The following is a 23,697-nucleotide window of genomic DNA, read 5'->3' on the forward strand; positions in this document are numbered from 1 at the left end:
TTGTTTCTTAAATTCCAACGCGGGGCTTAATCCCACAACCGTCAGCTCACGACCTGAGCAGAAATCATGAGTAAGACACTCAACCAACTGAGCCACCCAGGTGCCCCTACAAGTTGCTCGTTTTTGATAAAGGCCCCACACTCCTACCTGGGATTAATTCTCTGCCCTGTCCTCTGGTCTCTTGATTATTCTGAGTTATCTTCTCTGCTCCCCCACGCCTAGCACATACTCTTGTAAAAAATGGCCTGTGTTTACAGCTAAGTAGTTTTCGCAGCCTGCCTCCTGCCCATAGATGTTTTGTATTGCAGGGCACAAAACATGGCCTCTACATTTCTTACTATCTCTTTCATTCTAGGCTTGTTCAATTTCTTCAAAAATGTTTTGGGTTCTTTATGCATCAGTCTGCATAACACTTTATTGAACAAAAGTCACACTTCAAATCTATTCAAAGTGCACACCAAAAAGGAGCATCCTAAGAACAGGTGTTTTGACAGGTGCACACTGTGGGGACTTACATGACCTATAACATCTAGTAGCTTACATAGTCTCACTTTGGCATACTCCAGTGACTGACTCCCAAACCTGCCCAGACTGAAGGAGACAGGCTAAGGGCCTTACCCCTCAATGAGTGTGAACACTTTTGAGACTGGCTTTTACAACTGCCACACCATGATGAATCAAAAGCTATCCCATGTGCCTACTGAGCCTGTAATTCTAGGGAGAAAGATCGGAAAGAGTCACAGTGAGAGTATATTCTGAGTTTTATTTTCTTATTTTAACATATAATGAGAAAGACATGAGTTGAGAAAAGTATTTGGAATCTTACCAGTAGAAATTAAAGGGAACATAGAGAACCCTCAGAAATGTGAGGCTTCCGAGGAGATTGAAAAGCTGTTTGCTTCTAAACACCTGCATGGTAAGAAGCAGACTGAAAAAGCCCCATTAGTAACAAAAGACACAAGCATTTCCTCCATTGAATAAAGTCACTCAGGTTTGTTGCCAAGATCATATTAGAAATGTTGCTTCCTGGCCTAAGCTTATTGCTTCAGATGGTCACAAACTATCCACCCTTAAATGTAGAGACAGGGACTGGAGATCAAGAAAGAAAAGACAGAGGCACTGTGTGGCTCAGTCAGTTAAGCATCTGACTCTTGGTTTTGGCTCAGGGCGTGATCTCACGGTTTCGTGAGTTCCAGTTCTGTGCTGACCAAGCGTGGAGCCTGCTTGGGATTCTCCCTTTCCCTCTGTCCCTGCCCCTCCCCTGCTTGCTCTCTTGTCTCTCAAAATAAATAAATAAACTTAACTAAACTAAACAAAGAAAAGAAAAGAAAAGAAAAGAAAAGAAAAGAAAAGAAAAGAAAAGAAAAGAAAAGACATAATGTAGGCCTTAGAATATGGCTATAGGAAAGAACTTTGAACACAGGCCCCAAAATGGAAGCAATTTAAAGGAAATAGTTTAGGAAACATCTAAAGTTTGAGGATTTGTATTGCCAGAGAAACCATAAGTCAAGTTAAAAGAACCACTTACCTTAAATAAAGTTTAAGCCCCTGAACTTGACCATGAAGAAGTAGATTTTAAAGTAATGTAGCTCCAAAGGTAAACATGTTTCCCAAACTCCATCTTAGATTGGTCCTTGATGAAACAAAGGCCAGTAAGATCCTATCAGAAGGCAGAGCCAGGAACTGCCAAGAACTAGGAAAAGGGGCATTTTTTCAAATAACAGAGTCAGAGTATCATCAAAGAATGTGCCCCGCTACAAACAGGAGACTTCACTGGTCCAGGTAGGCAGATTTTATCAGCGCTGTGTGCCAGTGATGGTCATGTGGTATCTCATCACTCTTTTTTTGACTGGGAGCCTGACTTGTGGTGACCGTGTTCAAGCTCCTCCGTTACATGTTAGTATGGGAGAGGAGATGAGGGCGGGCAGCACACTTCATAAGGTACAGGTCTCCGTAGGGAGCTACTCTCAGAAGTCAGAACTGTTCGCTGGTTGCAATGACTGGATAACACTTTAGATTGTCTCTTATGAGGAATCAAGTGAGTATGTCCTAAGAGTGGGAAAAGGGGTGTGCATGGTATCTGGTGGCCCTGGGGGCTAATTGTCTATAAAATTCATACTCCACTAATAGAATATAGAATCAGTGCTGGGAAGAGAAGGCCCAACAAGCAAAGTGATTTTTCTACCCCCATTGCATATAGCTGTGATCAATGTGACTAATTCTCAACAAGGATGAGTGTGTGTTGTTTAACTTTTAAGCCAAGTTGGTGAAGAATTATGTGTGAACAGCTTCACGATATTCTTCTTCTTCCAACTACCTTGATGCAAATGAGCATAGCAAATTTGAGCCACATGTGGAAGCTCAGAATGAAAGGAGACTGGGTCTTTCAATACTGCTTGGAGAAAAACTCTCTACATATCAGAGACGGTAACTTCTTCTTGTGTAAGTTATTATACGTAGAAGTAATTTGTTGTATCAACTGGGATTATCTTACGTAAAACAATTTATAATAAAAGGTATGGTGCAAAATTTACCTACATAAGGGAGTTACTGGATTGTACTATCTGATAGATACAGGACTGTTTCTCTTATACTCAGGCAATGAGCCCAAGTCATACATACATATATGAAACATAACCAGATAAATAAATCTAGCTTTTGAAAACTCACTCATGCAAACATTGATTCTTCCACCCAACATAGTTATTTAGCATCTCCTATCTTTCTTACTGTTATTAAACTCTTTTTTAATGTTTATATATTTTTGAGAGACTGAGAGAGCCAGAGCATGAGGAGTAAGAGAGAGGGGCACAGAATTGGAAGCAGGCTCCAGGCTCTGAGCTGTCAGCACAGAGCCCGACACGGGGCTCGAACTCACCAACAGTGAGATTATGACCTGAGGTGAAGTCAGACTCTTAACCGACTGAGCCACCCAGGTGCCCCTCTATTATTAACCTCTTAGTTATAGCTCCCACTATTTTTGACTGTCAAATGTCAAATAAATCTCTACCCTGAAAAGGCCATATAGTATTTTAAGTAATAATGAAGTAGATACATACTCATAATATACCCATGTGCTATATGTCATGAAAGATAAAATGCTTTTTTTATTATAAATAAAATGTTTAAATTTTACTATAAGTTAGAAGAGAAAGACTGATTCCTTCTCAGGCAACTGAGTAAAACATTTTATAATAGGCTTTACCTCAGCTTAGTCAGCAAAGTTGAGCCAGATTCTGAGAGGCAGAAGGAGCAACAATGTGTTTTAGAAAGAGAAAATATTAGTGGTCAGAAGTTTAGGAAGAGAGGGATGATGGGGCACCTGGGGGCTCGGTCAGTTAAGTGCCTGACGTTGGTTCAGGTCCCGATCTGATCTCGATCTCGTAGTCGTTGAGTTCAAGCCCCTCATTGGGCTTGCTGCTGTCAGTGCAGAGAGCCTAACTCAGATTCTCTGCTCCCTCTCTCCCTGACCCTCCCCTGCATGCTCTCTCTCTCTCTCTCAAGAATAAATAAACATTTTTTTTAATATAGGAGGAGAAAAATGAAGATAACTTGGGATTTTAGTGTTTTCAGCCTCTGACCTTTGGCGAGGAAACTAGAAGATGAAATTGAGACATAAGGTATGCCAGATCACCGAAGAACAGTGAATCCCAAGCTAATGCAAATTTTATTTTATTGGCTAAACTTTGTTAAGCAATGGGGAGGCACTCCCATTTATTTTTCCCTGAGGTAGATCGCCCAGGCCGGCCCCGCCTGCCCAGAGCTGATAGGCCTGGAAGACAACTTGTATAGCAGAAATAATGGGATTGTTGAACTTAGAAAAAAACATTCTTGCAGAGGCATTTCCCCAAAATTTAGGGCAAACCAAATAATGATTTGTTTGAACTAAATCACCTGACCTGGGCAATACTGCTTCCTTGTCGTTTTAAGACTTTGGCGAATTTTCCCCTCATATTGTAGTATGTTGGCAAACATTTAAGAAGCTGCTTCTGACAGTTATAATTAAGCTTCAAAGGGAACAGTCACAGCCAGACATTTAGTTGGGCTGAAATGATTTCCTTTTTTCCATTGTTACCAATGTGCAACTCACCCTAGCTTGTTTCCCATCATGTTTTCCAGAGGGCAAAGAAATGTTTCAATTTAGGATGGTAGGAAAAGTCAGTATGCCAGCAAGAATTTTTATTGCCATCTGATTCAGAGCTAGCTCTGAATCACCTTGGGCCACTGCACAGTCCAAAAACACCATGACATTCCAGGAACTACTTGGTCCTGTCCCCTCATCAGTGCCCTTCAACCAGGTAGACCATGCTTCAGCCTGCAGAGCTATTCAGTGTTCATACAGTCCATTGTCTTCCCACATCCATGTCTATTTGCCTGCCTTTTAGTTCAGTTGTATCCATACCTGTGTGTCCTCCTCTTCTCCAGCATGCCCCCTCCACTACCAACCAGCCTCACTTAACCACAGAACTCTTATTTATCCTTCAAGACTCATGGTTGTGCAGATGTATCCTTTTTAAATGAGACCTTCTCTGATGATACTTAGAAAAATTAACTGGATCCTTATGCACTCATAGCACTTCAAAAACTAAACTGTTTCCACATGAAATTTGAATTGTGTTATATGTATCTGACTTGCAAAACTGTGAGCTCTTGGAGTACAGGGATGGCCCAACGTTGCACGTACCAGATTGCCATTGGGAGGCGGAGGAAGGAAAACCACACAAACCTCCAGAAACCACTGAGAAATGTCAACTTCAAAGAGGGGCATAGAAGGTTAGGAGGCGGCTTAGATAAGATGGCCAAAAGATTCTTATTAGTAAAGAATGTAAGTAAATATGAAAATATCTGTAGGAGAATTTAAAACAAAATAAGGTAAACCCCCCTCTTGCTTTCAAGATTGTTATAATCTTGTGTTGTAGAAAAAGCTACAGAACAACACTCCTCAGTAAATAGCATAGCAGAGCAATCCAGTACCAATTTCAGGGGAACAGGTGTATAGAGGTTCTTTTTTTTTTTCAACGTTTATTTATTTTTGGGACAGAGAGAGACAGAGCATGAACAGGGGAGGGGCAGAGAGAGAGGGAGACACAGAATCGGAAACAGGCTCCAGGCCCCGAGCCATTAGCCCAGAGCCTGACGCGGGGCTCGAAGTCACGGACCGCAAGATTGTGACCTGGCTGAAGTCGGACGCTTAACCGACTGCGCCACCCAGGTGCCCCAGGTGTATAGAGGTTCTAAGAGAGAGATGAATGACCAGCCGTGTGGACTCCAGCCGTGTCACCTTGAGCACTCGAACTGATAAACTTGATGCAATCACCCAAGGTGATGCTGTGATGACTGGCCAAAATGAGCGAGATGAAATGCTCTCGATAGGAGTCAAGGAAATGAACCACAAAAGGAGAGGATAACACGGAGATAATTTCCTATTTAAAGCGTGCTTTCTGTGTGTCTGCTGTGTCAGTTTCTAAACTACTGACTGGGACAGTAGTGTGTTCTTCCCAGGTGTGTGAATTCATCCATCAGCACCTTTGTGTTCAGTTGTTGAACCAGTTACAGTAGTCCACTCCTGTATCTTTATACTTTCACAATTACAGCACGAGAGACTGTTCAATCCATTGTGTCTATTCTATACCTGGAATCTACCAGTCTAGTTACCTTGTCAAAGAAGAACACAAGGTTATTCTGAACTTCTTTTGTTTTTTGTTGTTGTTGTTGTTGTTGTGTTTTGTTTTTGTTTTTTTTTTTTTTTTTGGACTCCTAAGGAACAATGTCGCCCTTTCCTGGTGCTCCTAAAGTTATGCTGTGGTAACGTCTTCTTGAATCTTATCTGAATTGATATGGAGCTGCAACACTTAAATGTAAAAAAAAGAGGTTTGGGGAGGCTTACTAAGAAAACACACATGCAAAATTCAACTGCAAAAACTGTGAATTCATGAAGAAATACCCAAAAACATAAAAAAGAAAGAAAATTAGGAAGACAGAAATCTTTGAATGAAATAGAAATTTTCTTAATACTGTGTTAAGATTCATAACATCAGTTAACTTGCAAAAGTCCTTACTTTATGACTTAGTTTGATTTCCATTGTGGCAAGAGTAATATAAGGAAACGTAGGTAGCCTTGATCACAATGAAATAGGATATGAAGGGAGTGTGGTCGGTGGAGCAAAGGCAGTGAATGGTGAAAGTTACATGAATTGAATAGAGAGAGAATTGCCACTCAATGATCTGCTGGTTGCAAAATCTGACTCCCAGTTTTTGATCGGCGGTCCATGTGTTCTTGCATGAGAGCGAGTATTAGGACCTAGTTCCTCTTTCTCAATAGAAAGCAGGTAAGTAAGTATATAGGGGCTTGTAAGTGACATTACAGTCCTGTTGAAATATCTCTGTAGGAAACCAACAAAATGAAAAGAATGGTAGAAAACTAGAGAGCAAACATCTGCATGTGTAAAGGAAGGAAGAGGATAGATTTTGAGAAATGTTGTCTTACAATGGTAACTAGTGATCTCTGGTGAATATATAGTGCTTATTTTGTAAAAATCTTCTTTGTTGGATTGATGGCTCAATCGGTTGTGTCTGACTTCAGCTCAGGTCATGATCTCACAGTCTGTGAGTTCAAGCCCCACATCAGGCTCTTTGCTGACAGCTCAGAACCTGGAGCCTGCTTCAGATTCAGTGACTCCCTCTCTCTCTGCCCCTCACCCAGTCTCACTCTGTCTCTGTCTCTCTCTCTTTCTCAAAAATAAATAAACATTTAAAAATTCTTCTTTGCTTTTTGAATAAATGTGGAATAAATGCTAAATACAAGACAGAGATTTGGAGGATAAAATATTAGTAAAATAGATCTAGACAAACAGACAAATAGATGTCAGATGGGCATAATTTTACAAAGTAACACAGTTTTACAAAAAAAAGTAAAGATACATATCAAAAGAATTAAAAAGAATAAGTAGAATTACTGTCAAAGCACAAGATTCTCAAACTCAAAATGCTTGCTAGGGCCAGCAACAAACAAGGCAAATGAGTGAACCAATGATACATTTAAATGAAGCCCTTACCCTAAACTTCAGCTTAACTTTCACCCTGGCAATGAGGGGTCCAAAAAAAGTTTGAGACAATCTTCTGTTTTACATTTTGTTAAATATTCAAAATTTTAAAGTTATGGACTCTTTTAATTTTTTTAAACCATTGTGTGGGTCAAATGAAATGCATCAATAAATCAGAGTTGATCTTCATGCTACTGGTTTAAGATGTCTACCTTAGAGGATTAAGAAATGTTCTGTGCAGTGTAATATAACTTGCACTTCTCATTGTGTGATATGTAGAATTTAGGCATGAAGCAATTAAAGAAAAGAACATCCCAAGCAAAAGCAACATCATGATGTAAGTTAGGAAAATACAAGTGTAATGGAAATAAATGAGAAACTATGAAGAACTTATTTTGAAAGCGGTGCTGAATCTATGACGGGGAGGAGCAGGAAATATGATAATATGAGCACTTAATAAAGAAGGTGAGGATAGTCAGGAGTGTGCACATATTCTTTTAAAGCAAGTCATGTCCAATATGCCTCGTTGTGTTTCATAAGGGTGGGAGCTTGGTACCATGCCAAAAAATGTGAACATTGATTTCAGTAGAGTAACCTTGGAGATAAGTTGATGAGATATCTTCAACCCTGTTTTGTTCAACGTTTGTCAATGATGTTGATGATGATCAAGAAGACCTTTACTAGATTTATAGCTGATACAAAGTTGATAGGGATCACTAATGTGATGTCATACTCAAACCTAAATAATTTTGAGGCTGAATGCAAAATTTTAATAAAACACTAAAGGAGGAGCTGAGGAAGTTAAAGAAATAAGTATAACATGCATGTAAAGAACCCAGAAATCCACCTTATTAAGAATATTAAGATTTGGAAAAACTAATGAACATCCCTCATATCATACAGTTCATGGCAGAAATGGAATGAATTCTTCAAGTCCATCTGGAATCAAAGTCTATGTTCTTTCTTATCCAGCACAGAACCAGTAAGTATAAAAGTACCAGGTACTTTTCTTAGGAGAACTTTAGCTTATATTTTGTAGTGAGTGAGAGATTGAGGCAAATGTCCTTTAAGGTCATAATTAATTATAAAAATCTATGTTTTATTGTTTTCTGATAACACATTAAAGAAGTTTGCACCTAATATACTCAGTAGAGTGGATCCAATTGTACATAAGCTAAGGTTTCTATGTCAAAGAATGAAATGTTCTTATTTATATTGTTTTCTTCATTTCACAATAATAGCAGAATACACTTGTTTTGCCAATGAAAGATATTTCCATCTCAGTTATAAAACAAACATTTTCTGAGTGCCTAGTAATTGCTAAGGATATTTGGAAGTACTGTAGATACCACGAAATTTCCTCCCATAAAGCATTCAAGAAAAATTTAAATACAGTTTTTAAGGTTCTTCATTGGTTGCCTTTGAAATTTTTAGTGTCTGACATCTGACCTATAACTTTCTGTAAAAGACTTTAAGATTATGTGTATGGGAGCATGTATATGTCTATGTGTGTGTTACACCACACTCCTTAGAATGAAAATACTGAATGCTGGCCCAACACATGCCTTTCGTTCCCTCTTCTTCCTTTCCTCTCTTTCCTATCCGTACTCGTCACTCCCCATTTCCTCCACCCGTGAAATTCACGTCTTTCAAAACTGTCAGGGAAGCAGTTAAAAGCAAATAATTCTTATTTTTGTTATTTTGTTCTTTTGCTTCACTTTTGATTAAACAGCAATATCTTACCTGATTACCAAATTCAATACAATGTATTGACCGTTTCCAAAGACAGAAAATGCATCCTAAATTATGAGATTAATCAAAGTAAAATTCCTAAAAATATGTTCTCTCCAAAAAGAAAATAAATATCCTGAAATAAAAGGAACAATTTGTGAACTACATATGTATTTTCTTTGCTTTTTTCTTTTTTTAAATTTTATTTATTTATTTTGAGCGAGAGAGAGAGAGAGAGAGAGAGAGCAGGGGAGGGGCAGAGAGAGAGAGGGTGAGAGAGAATCCCTAGCAGGCTCCACACCATCAGCATGGAGCCCGATGTGGGGCTCAAACCTGCAAACCATGAGATCATGACCTGAGCAGAAACCAAGAGTCAGTAGCTTAACTGACTGAGCCACCCAGGCAACCTTGAATTCTGTATATTTTTCTCAAAGCTATTACTATAAAAGGAAGTCCATTGTTTAGAAGTGTGATTTTAAGTTATTTATACACACAACACATCAGTAACCTGTGTTTATTTTTTATTTTTATTTTTTTATTTGATTATAGCCAACACACAGTGTTACTTAGTTTTAGGTGTACAATATAATGACTCAGTTTCTCTATACCTTACGCTGTCCTCTCCACCAACCTAGCAACTGTCTGTTACCATACCATAAGTCTTGTGACTTATTCATCCCATAATTGGAAGCCTGTATTTCCCACTTGCCTTCACCCATTTTGTTCAACTACCCACACCCTTTCCGGCTGTCAGCTGTCAATTTGTTTTCTGCATTTATAGACTTAATTCTGCTTTTTGTTTGTTTGTTCCTTTGTTTTGTTTTTAGATTCCACAAAGGAGTGTTTAAACTGGGCACATTTGGGATGTTCTTCCAACACTTTAAATTGTAATTTTCTTCATGATATTTTAAGTAGCTGTTTATGATTTGAAACTTTCTCATTATCATTATACCCATTGTTTATTTTTGTTGTTATTCCCATAAAGAAAGTTATGGCATCCAACTCTTTGATCTCTCTTGCAATTAAATTGGCAATGATAGTCGATGGGTCTATGTATATGGACAGTGTATTTTCAGGGAGTTAAAACAAAAAGCTTTAGTATGACCATTCTTTTTTTACTTTACAGAGAAAAAGGAAATATTTAATATACTGTATTTCAAGTATTCCTCGATTGGGTAACTTAAAAAAAACATTTTAAGTTTTTTTGTTTAAATTCCAGTTAGTTAACATACAGTATAATTATTAGTTTCAGGTGTACAATATAGTGATTCAACACTTCCATACATCACCAGTGGTTCTAAACATAGTTTTTGCAAATAAAAAACATACATTGATGGACTCCCTTCTTCACTTGACTTCAGAATTAAAACTCACTGGCATTTGACAACGGCAATTATTTTAAAAATTAACAAGCTGATCCCTCCCCAGAAAGTGCTTTTTCAGATGTAGTCCTGGTGACAGTGTAGGATACTTATTTCTCTGGGGTACACCTTGGATGATGTGGACTTTGAAAATTCAAGTTACACCCAAGATTCCATTCCCTGGTGGTTACTCATCTGGACCACAGACATGCAGGACCTGTCTGAAAGAGACCTAGGCATCAAGCGGGCTCCACCAGTGAATCATCCCTTTAATACAGCAAAACCTTAGAGGGAAGAGCAGGGAGGATATATTGGTTGTTAGGAAAACGTAGGCTACAGGTGGAAAATGACATCCTCAATTATTAATAAGACCCAAGGTGCGAGTCACATAATTGTTCTAATTTTTAAGCATGATGGAGAGCATGAAGCCTTTCTTTAAGTTGGTAAGAGGTCCCAATAAATGCCTAAACTTTACAGATTTGCATGTGGTTTTAGAATGTGATTTATAAAGAAGGTGGAGATCCCAACTCCCTTGATCATCTCTCTCTCTATATATATATGTCTCATTGTGTGTTTTAGTGCTCTGGGAAGTGTCTTGACACAGAACCTGAGCTGGACAAAGCACTCTTGACCTGAGTGAGCTAACTGGCACCATGAAATTATTGAGTATCTTTCTGCTCCTGTCTCTGGCTCTTTTCAGCATTTTCTCAGGTGAGTTTTTTTTTTCTTAAAATTATAATCCAGTATTTACACTTAACTGGAAATAAGTGTATTTCTCTACCATATTTCACAATTCTCACGATTTTGATATTTAGAAAATTCTGAGATCATAATAATGATAATGATTGTGATAATGAAAATGGTGATAGTAATGATAAACATAACTTTTGTGTTGAGCATATACCATATTCCAGGCATGTACTAAGGGCTTTTATGCATTATCTCCAATACACATGGCAAGGTATTTATATCTATATTCTATATATAAAAAGAAGAACATGGCACAAAGAACTTAAGAAAATTGCCAAAGGACTTGCAACTAGTAAGTAGAATTTAGAATTTGAATCCAAGACTTCTAGACATTACAGTTGATATTTGTTCCACAGAACTAGTCTGGAGGATGAGTAATTGTTGTAACTATTAGTTTGGCTTCTGAGACAAAAGGAAGATTTCCTGTCCTTATTATTCTTATAACTGGGCTGCAAATAACTGAAATTGAATCCAGAAGGAAAAAGGCCTCTCAGAGAATGCTCCAGAAAAGTGAATGAATCCTAAAATGCAGAAACATATAGGCTAGTAGTTAACTAATCCTTCAGGCAGGGGACTATCTTTGGTCACTTTAATGAGCAATGGTCATATATTCTATCAATTCAGACTGTTTACAGGGTCATTACAGTTCAATCTGGCATTTTTCATCACAGGATCATGTGCACAAACAGGGCCACTGTACCTATTTACTTCCTTCTTTATTATTCTCTTCTTTGCTGTTACAGTGGACAAAGCACATGCCAGAGGCTCGAGACCCAACACCTAGGCCCAAATCTGCCACTAATGGCCTGTGTCACCTGGAGAAATAGCACAACATTTTGAGGTCTTCTCTCCTTTGTAGAATACTAGAAATGTGTGGGTTCTGGGAACTTCCATGTCTGATACTACGTTTTCCAGTGACAAAAGTGGTTGAATTTTGCTGCTATCAGAGATTTTAAATGGCTGAACATGTAAAAAGACAAGAATTTTTCATTGAAACTAAGCAGATGGACAAGTCATGGTTTGCCGGGAACTGGTCATATTTATGTAAATAAATACACTTAGAAATTTTTTTAAAAATTGGATACAAGATTTCAGTGATGCTATTGAGTGAGTTTGACTACGTAAGCCAAACAGCTTGAGTGAGTGGTTCAGTCAACTGCTGAGGTGACATAAAAAATAGATCTATAACTACATTAAAATTTACTTACAAAGATAGTTTCAGAAATTAACTGATATCCTTTTATTGCTTCTCTTTACAATAGCTAATGGATATTCTCATTGGATCTGATTGTCCAACACCAAACACTAACACAAAACTGAGTCCCTCACAGACTTATCCGTATTTGGGAAGGCACTGGGCCTAAGAGTCTTAATGTGCCAAGGGAAATGAAGGTCAGTCTTGGCATTTCCTTTTTATAGCTGTGTGATAACACTGCTGTGTGTCATTTTCCCCTTCTATAAAATGGGAATGTAAAAGGGCTGGCCCTACATGGCAGTTTAAATGAGAAAATGCATGCAAAGTCCTTAACATAGTGAGTGGGGCATAGTGAGAGTTCGACGAATGCCTATTAATATTGCCATTATTAAAGTTTAATAATAAGAATACTGGATTGGACTCAGACATTGTAAATATTAATTCTGCTTCTGCCTTGACATTTCCTACCTAGGAGACATTTGGTGAAATCTCTCCTCTTCTGATTAAAGATCTGTACAGTGGAGAAATGATGAAAAATTATAACAATGTATTGTCATAAAAATCATTTGAACCGGTCATAAAAATATAGGCTTCCAGGCCCCATGTGATCTTATACAATGGAGTTTTCAAATGATTATTCTTAGAATCTATACTTTGTTGTTGTTTTGGTTTTGTTGTTGAAATTGTGCTTTACTTATATATTCTTTTAGTAGAGAAATCCTCTTTTTTAATTGAATATAGTGGGCACACAGTGTTACTTTAGTTACAGGTGTAGAACATAGTGATTCAACAAGTCGCATACATTATGCTCTGCTCACCACAATTGGAGCTACCATTTAGTAACCCACCACACAGCTTACTGCAGTAAGGTTGTTAATCACTACAGCAGATGTTCATTAACTTCCTTTTAAATTTAAAAGCCTTGTGCTGACCAGAGCTAGAGAAGGATCACACTTACTCATCCACTTTCTGTCATCAAAGTGGCCTTGGGCTTACATGGGAGAAGTGTTGTTGACATAGAAGTTCCACAGAAATGGCCAGAAATCAGCAGCAGCTTCTACCAGAACTGAACCTAAGACTTTTATATCAGTATTTTAAACCACTGAGTGAATTAGCCACAACCTAAAATTCACACACATAATCTTAAAGGTGGAGGGAGAGAGAGAAGCAAGACTGTATTTATGGACTTTTTTTCTCTTTCAGGAATTTAGAAAGATGTAGCAGGAGAATGAGTCATAGAGAAGAGAATGAGTTTGTCCTTAAGAGTCTATATTTGGGCCAAGTCTTGAAAGCTGGTTGAGTATAAAGGGCAGAAGTGCAATGTGGGGCTCAAAGAACAATCAAATGTAGTGCCTTCCCCAACTGCCTGTAACAAAGGCTTTGGGGAGGGACTCCATGCACTTGAATCCTAGAATGTCAAAGTCAGAGGAAATTTTCCAACCCAGCTTCCAACCCAGTGAAGCCAGAGATGACAAGGTCATTTCCAGAGTAAATGAGTGACTCGACCAGGGCTGTCACATGAATTTCCAGACCCTTAAATTATTTCTTCTCACCTCATCCCAACCTCCAGAAAATATTACCCCATCATAGTACATGTGCTTATATCCCTTTCAAACTTTCTACTGCCCCCTAAGAAGTGAACACATATAAAAAATAAAACTACCATGCCATGATTTGTTGAGATGACCAAGAACCAAGAACAAGAATCATACTGGGCTTGGGCGTGTCCTAGTTTTACAAATCTCTCTTTTTTGCACATTCAGAGACTACCTTGTTTGGATTTTGTGCTTTTTTTTTCAGGTGTCTTCAGTCAAGAAGGAAAGGTCAGTACATATTTTTTATCTTTTATTCAGACCTGGGTGGTGTTTGGCTAGAATTCCCAAGCCAAAGAGAGGTTTGCCTGCGGGTGAAAGAGCAGAAACAATGAACAAGCAGACCGAATGCAGAAATCAGAAGCAAATCCTTTTTCAACTGTAGCATCTCTACGAATATACTGTGTTCCACTTAAAAGAGCCTAAATGCCCATTCTCAGATTTTGTTAAAGTGAAATGAGTATAAATAAAAACAGGATGAATCTGTGATAGCACTGATTTCTATCACTCGTTTCACTGTGTGATCTTGGGCAAGTTACTCAGCTTCTCTGAGCTGTAATTTCCACAACTATAGAAAAGGGATAATATTATTCACCTCATAGAGTTAGACTTAAGTTAAATAAACTATGTGGGAGCATTTGGTAAAAGGATGACTTAGCGATTAATCGTTACCAGTTTATCAAGGAGTTATTAGGACAGAGGCTGCTACTTTCTGTTTGGAAGCAAGGCAGCCGGTGGAGGCAGCTTGTTTAATGTTTTGCACTGAGGATACACACACTGATTCACTCAAACTGAAATACAATTTGGGTTAAAAATAGGAACAGACACGAGTTATCTTCAAGATTTGGCTGATTAATCCACCAACTTTTTTCCAGTTTTCTTGTTCTACCAAAAGACAACACAAATCATCAGTATTCACTCTGCCAATCCTGTCCCTGTGTCTATACTGAACATTTTTACGTGACTTTTGGCCTTGGTTCTTGATTATCCTTGTTGTGCTCAAGAACTCTTGGCGTCCAAAGTTTCCAGATACCACTGCCAAATGATTGGAGTTAGCAAAGGAGCTGAAAAATATTTTCCAACCCTGGTATACCTACCACTTGCATAAAACTTTTTTTTATTTTAAATTTTAGCATCTCAGAAATTGATGAATGCCTTACAATCAATGATGCCTTACAATTAACTGCCAGTGTGTGTGTGTCTTTGTGTGTGTGCACAAACACATGCACTTGTGTCCTAGTGCACGTGCACATGTGTTTGTATTGCTATATATAATCGTACATTCTAAATTTGATTTATTCTTATGTTTATATATGGTAGCACAGTCTATGTTAAGTATCAAAACAAACAAACAGAGAAAGGACATCAGATCAAGACAAACATTTCATATCCCATTAGGTAGTGATATGTGATAAGGCTATTATACATACGTTTAAAATATATGGAATTTAAGCCCAGCTTTCTCCTTAACACACAAGTTGCTTCTCTTCTTTCAGCTTGGAATTCCAGATGGGACTTTTAGTGTTTTCTAGGGCTCATTTAAAATCTGCAATTTACTGGGGCGCCTGGGTGGCGCAGTCGGTTAAGCGTCCGACTTCAGCCAGGTCACGATCTCACGGTCCGTGAGTTGGAGCCCCGCGTCAGGCTCTGGGCTGATGACTCAGAGCCTGGAGCCTGTTTCCGATTCTGTGTCTCCCTCTCTCTCTGCCCCTCCCCTGTTCATGCTCTGTCTCTCTCTGTCCCAAAAATAAATAAATGTTGAAAAAAAAAATTTTTTTAATAAAAAAAAATAAAATCTGCAATTTACTAATTCTATTCCTTTAGATGGACCCAAGTCTTAGAGTCTGCTTCCCTGAGGATCACGGGGGATGCTTCCTCAGTATGCCAATCCCTAGGCACCATGCCAGACTTACTGAATAATAATCACACAGCTGGGGAGTTTTGAATCTACATTCTAGGTAATTATCTGATGCTGGGAAGCAGTGACTTTCAAACATTCAAACATACTAGAGACAACATAGACCAGTCCTTGTTCGAATACTTACAGGCTGTCTCTTGGGATGTCTCTTGCCTTCTCATTGTCTCTGTTTCCACATCCCTAAAATGAAAATATGGATTCAATGATCTCTAAAGCCTCTTCTGGCCTTAGGTATCTAAATCCTATGAAGGCTACTGTTTTTCTTCTGCGTGGCTGGAAGGATGGTGACAGTCCCATCAACAGACAGAAGTTGAAACTGTCTTTAGGAGCATGCCTACTCAAGTTGATCCAGCCAGTACAAAGGGAAAAAGATTTTCTCTGACATCAAAGTCATTCTTCTGATGCCAAGAAAGCTCTCCATGATGGAGCACCTGATGGGAAGTTAGAGTGAGCAGCTGAAATTATTGACTTGTAAAAGTTTCACATTCTTTCAAAGAGAGTGTTCAAACTAAACAAAAAGCATGTTCCTGGACTTTTGGAATTCAGAGTCTTGTAAAATTTTCCCCATAAATGTAAATGACTAATATGCTGTCATCTCTTTAATTTGCCAAGTAGGAACATTAAGTAACATAAAAATAATATAGTAATAATAATAATTAAAAGTAAAACTGCTATTTGCCCTCACCAGCCTTCATTAAAGAAATTATTGTATCATACCAAAGTGCTTGAATGACATAATCTCAAATTAAGGATAGTTTTTTAATGGAATAGATTTTTCTTTTAGAACTACTCCCTACATTGTTTTATTTTTCTTATTTCCCTACCAAGCTGTGTATTTAGGAACATAATCTTAAGGATCTGTTTAAAAGAATATTCCAGATTGAAATTAACATAACAAACTGCTGAAAACTAATAATCGTCAACCATTTCCTTTTTACAATAATTTTAAGATACCTATATTTATTTCTGGTAGTATTTTTAAAATTATTTTTAATGTTTATTTATTTTTGAGAGTGAGAGAAACAGAGCACAAGCGAGAGAGAGACAGAGAGAGGAGACACAGAATCCAAAGCAGGCTCCAGGCTCTGAGCTGTCAGCACAGAGCCTGACACAGGGCTCAAACTCACAGACCGTGAGATCATGACATGAGCCAAAGTCAGATGCTTTACCACCTGAGTCACCCAAGTGCCCCTATTTCTGATAGTATGTTAAGATAAAGGCATGGTAAATATTAGTATAGTTAGTAAAACAATGGTCTATGGCTAAAATATGTTTGGGACAGTTCATTTTTCCTAATTAGCTTGCATTAATTTACAGTTAAGATACTGACAGAATAACTAAATACAACTTGGCAGTGTTAACCAGCATCTATAACTACGGATAGGAAAACTCAGTCTTTAGAAAGAGGACTTATCTCCTTCAAGTTTACCAACAGCAGTAAAACTGTGCAGTCAGCATCTTCGGATGCCAGACTCCACATTGAGTGAGCTTCTGTAGCTCCACACTACCTCTGATCAGCAGTAGAAAGCCATTGTGCCGTACATGTGAATGCATAGTTTTCTTTTTTTTAATGTTTATTTGCTTATTTATTTTGAGAGAGGTGGAGGAGGGCAGAGAGAGAGGGAGAGAGAAAGAATCCCAAGCAGGCTCCACGCCGTCAGCGCAGAGCCCAACTCCGGGCTCGATTTCACGAACCACAAGATCGTGACCTGAGCCGAAATCAAGAGTTGGACGCTTAACTGACTGAGCCACCCAGGTGCCCCAAGCAGCATAATTTTCTAAACAAATACATGCTATCATTTACTATCCTCGCTTCTTAAGTAAAAAAGTACTATAATGAAAACAGTCATTTAAAATAAGCAAATTTGTCTCCACGTGCAGCAGGGATTTGGGAACTTGGAGGACTTAGAAACAGAGAGCATAATTCACTACCTTGGCTCAGGAAAGAAACGTTGAGGGTGGTGACAGGTCATAAATTTGGAATTGGTGAAGAGGGACGTAGGGTAAAGAAATACATGAAGGGTGATACTTGCAAAGGGAAAGAAGTGGCAGTGTTTTAACCTGAGGTAGGTTGAAGAATCTGAAGAATGGTGCTATGGTAAAAAGTGAAAAAAAAAAAAAAAAACGAAATGTAGAACTAATTTGGAGGGAGAGATAAAGAGTTATAGTTTGGCATAATTTAATATGAAGTGTGAATCAAATCATTGACTAAAGTTGCCCTATATATTTCACCTATTCTCGCCTTTACTGAAAAATACTCCCTATGCATATATATCAGCTCCTTTCTTTATCATACCCCTCCCTGACTTGGCTTCTGCTTCCCCTGTCTTCACACTCCTTCCACACACCAAAAGTGCTCTTTAAAAAAAAAAAAAAGGCTGCTTTCAGGACATAGCCATTATTCATGATTTCTTTATGTGCTATAATTGATCACTCCAAATGTTTTTGGAACTCTCCCCTGACTTCTATACTACATCAATACCCTGGCTCTCCAACTATTTCTCTTCTATTCCCTTTATTGTCTTTTCTGTTTTCTTCCCAAGTATTCACTATGGGAATTTTCAAGAAAATTCTATGTATTTGATTTTATCTCTCAGAACATGTATTTTCCCAAATGATACTGATGAGTTCCAGACCTTTTATCCCTTTAGTCTCCATCAAAATCTCAGACTAATTCCTCATTGTCAGAAATACATCATCCTCAACATTTCTTTCCTGAGCCAATGCAGTGAATTCTGCTATCTGTTTCTAATTCCTCCAAGTTTCAAAATCCCTGCTGTATGTGCTGATTTTAAACAACTGTTTTCATTATAGTACTTTTTTGCTTAAGAAGCCCTACACTCTGGTGTGTGTGTGTGTGTGTGTGTGTGTGTGATTGTGTATGTATTTGCAAATTTTTACTGGCTTTATTTGTAGAACTAAAATGCTGGACTAAAATATCAATAATCTTGACTCTTTAGTTGATTTAGTAACTATATGAGCTCATTTTCCAGACACGTTAAAGGATTTGGTAGTCACTATTAGCAAAAAAACATATTCGGGTACTAAAGCGTCGTTTTATTCCAAATTTTAGAGGGCACAGTGTTTTGAAGAACCACAAGGGGTCACCCAAGTGCCTAGAAGCAGTCTCCAGAAGCTGAACTAAGGAAATAAATGGAGGTGCTTGTTAAATCCAACACCAATTTTAAAAACATCCCAAAATTCACTAAAATAGGATAAGAAATAATGGGCTCCAGAAATTGTATATTGTGATACAGTATACACTGTTAGTATTTGTAATAGCAATATTCCAAATACCTGGAGCTTTACAAAGTGTTTTCAAAGGATTTATCATCAGAGTTAGGGCAGGCTTGCAAGAAGAAGCTTATTTTCCAAACTCCTAGCCCAGGGCTATTTCAAATATTCTATCCTGACTTTCTACAACTTTTACATGACCACCTTGGATTCTCACAGCAACTCTGGCAGTGAAGCGTAGAAACTGTTTTTTTTTCAAGTTTTTAATAAAGAAAATTGAGGCACAGATATTGAGTACTTTGTCTAAGATGGCACAACTAGTTAATGGCAAGCAGCAGAACAAGTCCTATAATGGGATCCTTTGGCTCCAGTTCAGGGATGGTTGGAAGCCACTACAATTTGAAAGTGTGAGGTGTGTCTATTTTCTAAGGAAGTGTGTTCATATGCCATTTGATTGATTTGCTTTTAATTGTTGAAACCTTTTATTCTTCCTAGTAATTCCAGGGGGCAGTGGAAGGGGAAAGTGGCCTTGGGGAAGGAGGTGGGGTCTAGACACTCTCACGGTGTCTTCCCAACTGCCTCTCCGTATTTGCCCCCCAACTGCCTCTTCCATATCTGCTTTCTAAAGGACAAAAGAGGGTAGATTGCAAGATCAGAGGGCCGACTGCCAGGGAAAGGTGTCTTAAGGAGGCGTCTCTCTCATGTAAGAGACTTTCTTTTTTCTTTACCTCACTGACCTGACAGTAGAGACACACATACCTCCGACTGAGATGTGCTGTCCTCAGCTTCCATACTGCCTGTGCCTGGCCCATGGGGGCATCTATCACACACTGTGCCATAATGATCTATGTCGTCTCTGCTTCCCTGATGCAGATGAGATGGTGAGCTACTGAGAGTGTTTGTGACTGATTCCTCTTTGTATCATCAGCACCCAGCACTGTGTCCTCCAAATTACTAGCTACCCATTGGCTTTTTGTGGAATAAATGAAAATATTAATGATGATTCGGGGGTTTACAGTTCTTTCTTGGCCCAAGCACACAGTTGCAAATGTGTACATCAACGACTTAAATGTAAAATGCAAAACAGGTTTTGAGAAGAAAGTGTCCTATGATTTATAATGCCCCAAAGATTTTCCAGCCTTTTTTCCATTTGGAGACCTACAGGGAAGATTACTCTCCTGGAGGTATTAAGAAAGGGTAGCGTTTTCTTTAAGAGTTGTGGGAGCAAGTGGGACTCAAGGTGAAACTATCTCCTATGCAACCATGCCCTAAGATCTCTGATAAATACCATACTGCCTAACATCAACAGTACAAGTGCCTAATTTCAACAAAAATCTATATTTAATAGTCTCAGATGCCTTAAACCTGATATGTGATATTTTTAAACTCAGTTGTGTGATTCTTTTGCTGAGCATTTCTCCATGCAAACCTTCAGAGAGGTTTGTCAATATACAGTTGTTTACATAATATCTTGAACAAATGATTCATTTCACCTTGCCCATACATTCCATTCATAAGGTACTTCAATAAAGTCTGTATATCTTGACTGTAAGTGTGGTCAAGGGTTCCTAGCGACAGGTGTTCTTTTTTTCTCTCAATGAGGATGTGTTGGAAATCAGCCATAGCAGATTGTTGGCAATTTGGATCAGCAATGAGAAGGAATATGTCCAAGCACTGATTTCAGTGCCTCCTGGTTATGTGGCATTGGTAAGCCACATAATTTTCCTGAGGATCACTATTCATATCCATAAACTGGTTAACATAACATTATTCAATGCATATCTCAGGGTTATTGTGAGACTTAACTCAACTAATCCACATAAGAATAGTTTAAATATTATGAATCCATTAATAAACATAAGATAGATGGAGTAAAGGATGGTCCCTGTGTTCATGTTTAGATGTTACTTCATTTCAGAGGCGCCCAGGTGGCTCAGTCAGTTAGGCATCAGACTCTTGATCTCAGCTGAGGTCTTGATCTTAGGGTCATGAGTCCAAGCATGGTGTTGTGTTCTGAGCTGGGTGTGAAGCCTACTTAAAAATAAATAAATAAATAAATAAATAAATAAATGTAACTTCATTCCACACAGCTGACATTTGGAAGAGCTCAGTTTGACCTATTACATATTGCCCGTACCCTGTAATAAAATGAGTCAAATGTCATTTGCACAGCAAATACTTACTCAGTTGACACTGAATTGAAAAGAATCTTAAAACTCCAGGCTACTTCTGAGAGACCACTATAAGTAAGGAGACATATTAGTGGCATTGGTACCACCATTCCTTCCATAGAACTCATGACAAGATTTACTAATTAGTCATAGCATGTTTTCATCAAGACTGGATGCAACCTCAGAATCCTTCTAAATAGAGCAGCTTAGATAGCCATTACTGTGTTTTTACAGTAGGCACAAAAGTTCAAATTCCACAAATAGACTCTGAGATAGAGGAAGTTACTAATAAAGACATTAGAATGGTATTTTCAAGAGATAGTAAATGGATGTAGCAGCCATGGAGAAAACTAACAAGCCATCAGATAACATCTGGGAACTCTTTGCTTGCAAGGAGTTCCTTGCAATAGCATCCATATCTTTATAGAAATGCAGGAGTGCTATTAGAGTTAAATTAATACAGTAAAAGAGAGGAAAGAAGGGAGGGAAGGAGGAAGGAAGAAAAGAGGGGAAGAAGGAAGAAAAGAAAAAGCAAGCAGCATGTAAAGCCCAAAAACGACTCTCATTTAGAATAATTTAGTGTTGGAGCAAAAAGTCCTACCTATAGCATTTGCCTCACTCCTTATATGATGAGTAAGCATCTGCTGTACACCATTAACTTTCTCCTGAATATAATAACTACAGAAATGGGTTTCCTGTGTATCAAAGGGAAAGTCTCAGTTACATTTAATAAATTCTAGTTAAGCAGATAAGGAAAGCTATTTTCTATTTCAGGAAGCTTTATATCATGGGTGCCTGTGTGTGTGTGTGTGTGTGTGTGTGTGTAAGTTTACCCAAAGCTTCTGTTCTAAGAGACAGTCCCTTAGACAGAATGCATTGATGTCAATGTCACTGTGCTTATGTTGGTAGATTGACTGCGGTGAGTTCCGGGATCCCAAGGTCTATTGCACACGGGAATCTAATCCCCACTGTGGTTCTGATGGCCAGACATACGGCAATCAATGTGCCTTCTGTAAGGCGGTGGTGTAAGTATTCATCGAAATCAGAAACATGAGAAGCTTGGAGAAAATTTTTCATCAATAAAAATATTCTTTTATCCAAATTATTTTCAGACATTTCATTTTATACCAAATTATATGTTACTAAGGTACCAATTTCCATCCATTCTTCTCTTTTATTTTAATGGAAAGAGCCTTTCAGGAAAGAATAGAGTAAAAGATTATCCTTTATAATTCAGACTATTCAAACTTTACAGTTAGTATACTAGGAAGATTCTACCAAGGACCAATATTTATTGAATTTCCACATTTATAAGGAACAGAACAGATGCTGTAGATTTTAGCTAATAAACTGTGACCTTCCCACTAGATCAGTTTATAATTAATAAAAATTTATCCAACCAATCAATCAGTCAATCTTTTAGTCTGATTGATTACTCTATAACCAAGGGAATTATAACCTTTGTTTAAGCCAGATAAAAGTTGTCTCACTTCCTCACCACTGTCTTCATTTTCCTTGTATTAGAGTTTCTTCTGTGAATGTCTTAATTACCCTCAACTTTGCTGTAAAATTCCTAAGCACGGGTATTATATAACTCCCTATTAATAATAAGAAAACCAAGCATACAGAGTGAAATTAATAAATAGTGAATCAACACATAACAAATATGTGCCTCTTGCTTATGTAACATATCTGACTAACACCAAACTTTTCCCAGAAGAAAAGCAGTAGGGTAAGATGAGATTTGATTTAATGGATGTCTACTACTGAGAAGAACTGAATATATGATCTGCTATAAAAGCCAAATTCCGGGGCCCCTGGGTGGCACAGTCGGTTAAGCGTCCGACTTCAGCCAGGTCACGATCTCGCGGTCTGTGAGTTCGAGCCCCCTGTCAGGCTCTGGGCTGATGGCTCAGAGCCTGGAGCCTGTTTCCTATTCTGTGTCTCCCTCTCTCTCTGCCCCTCCCCCGTTCATGCTTTGTCTCTCTCTGTCCCAAAAATAAATAAAAAACGTTGAAAAATAAATAAATAAATAAATAAATAAATAAAATGCCAAATTCCTGAACACTTGGTTCAACTCCTTACCAGAACTATGACACTAGAATCTTTGCCATTATCTCTCCTGTCACTTTTGCCTTTTCCGGCTGTGTACATACTTACTCTGAGACAATGAACACTTGAAACCAAAAGGTCTAAGCCTGGGCAAAACTCTGAAATTTGTTTACATTTCATGCTGTCTGTAATTTGTCCAGATGTCATCTCTGAGTACATTTAATTGACCTCTGCCTTGTCGTAAATGTGGAGAAATGTAGAATCACATGACTACATGAACTATGGAAAGCAAACCTTTTTCCAACCTTTGTGAGGAACACTGATGATACTGCACTGACCATGCATTCATCTTTCTCTTTTGTAGGAAAAGTGGTGGGAAGATCAACCTAAAGCATCAAGGAAAATGCTGAAGTTTTGTGCAGTGTCTGTGCTGACTTCCAGCTGCTGCTTTTCTCACTTCTGTTTTTCTCTAATGGATCCTTTAAATTTATAAGACACACCTATTCTGCCTGGCTCTTGGGTAGCTCAATACATATCTATTTCCCTGGATTTGCTTGTCAATAAAGTAAATTCTGTAGAAGCATTTCTTGTGTTTTTACTCTGAGATCAAGAAGACATACAGATATAATTACATGGCTTATTGACTGGCA

The 23,697-nt window shown here is 38.2% G+C and overlaps 1 protein-coding gene across 1 annotated transcript; it reads left to right on the forward strand.

Annotated features, from left to right (window-relative positions):
• The first annotated feature begins 1,815 nt into the window (after positions 1-1,815).
• Positions 1,816-23,457, forward strand: SPINK6 (serine peptidase inhibitor Kazal type 6). Its single transcript, XM_047857013.1, has 4 exons — positions 1,816-1,941; positions 13,844-13,903; positions 21,905-22,020; positions 23,412-23,457. The coding sequence occupies exons 1-4, from the start codon at positions 1,816-1,818 to the stop codon at positions 23,455-23,457; spliced, it is 348 nt and encodes a 115-aa protein (XP_047712969.1).
• Positions 23,458-23,697: the final 240 nt, after the last annotated feature.

The sequence above is a fragment of the Prionailurus viverrinus genome, chromosome A1 (genome assembly GCF_022837055.1).
Source record: "Prionailurus viverrinus isolate Anna chromosome A1, UM_Priviv_1.0, whole genome shotgun sequence".
Lineage (NCBI taxonomy): Eukaryota > Metazoa > Chordata > Mammalia > Carnivora > Felidae > Prionailurus > Prionailurus viverrinus.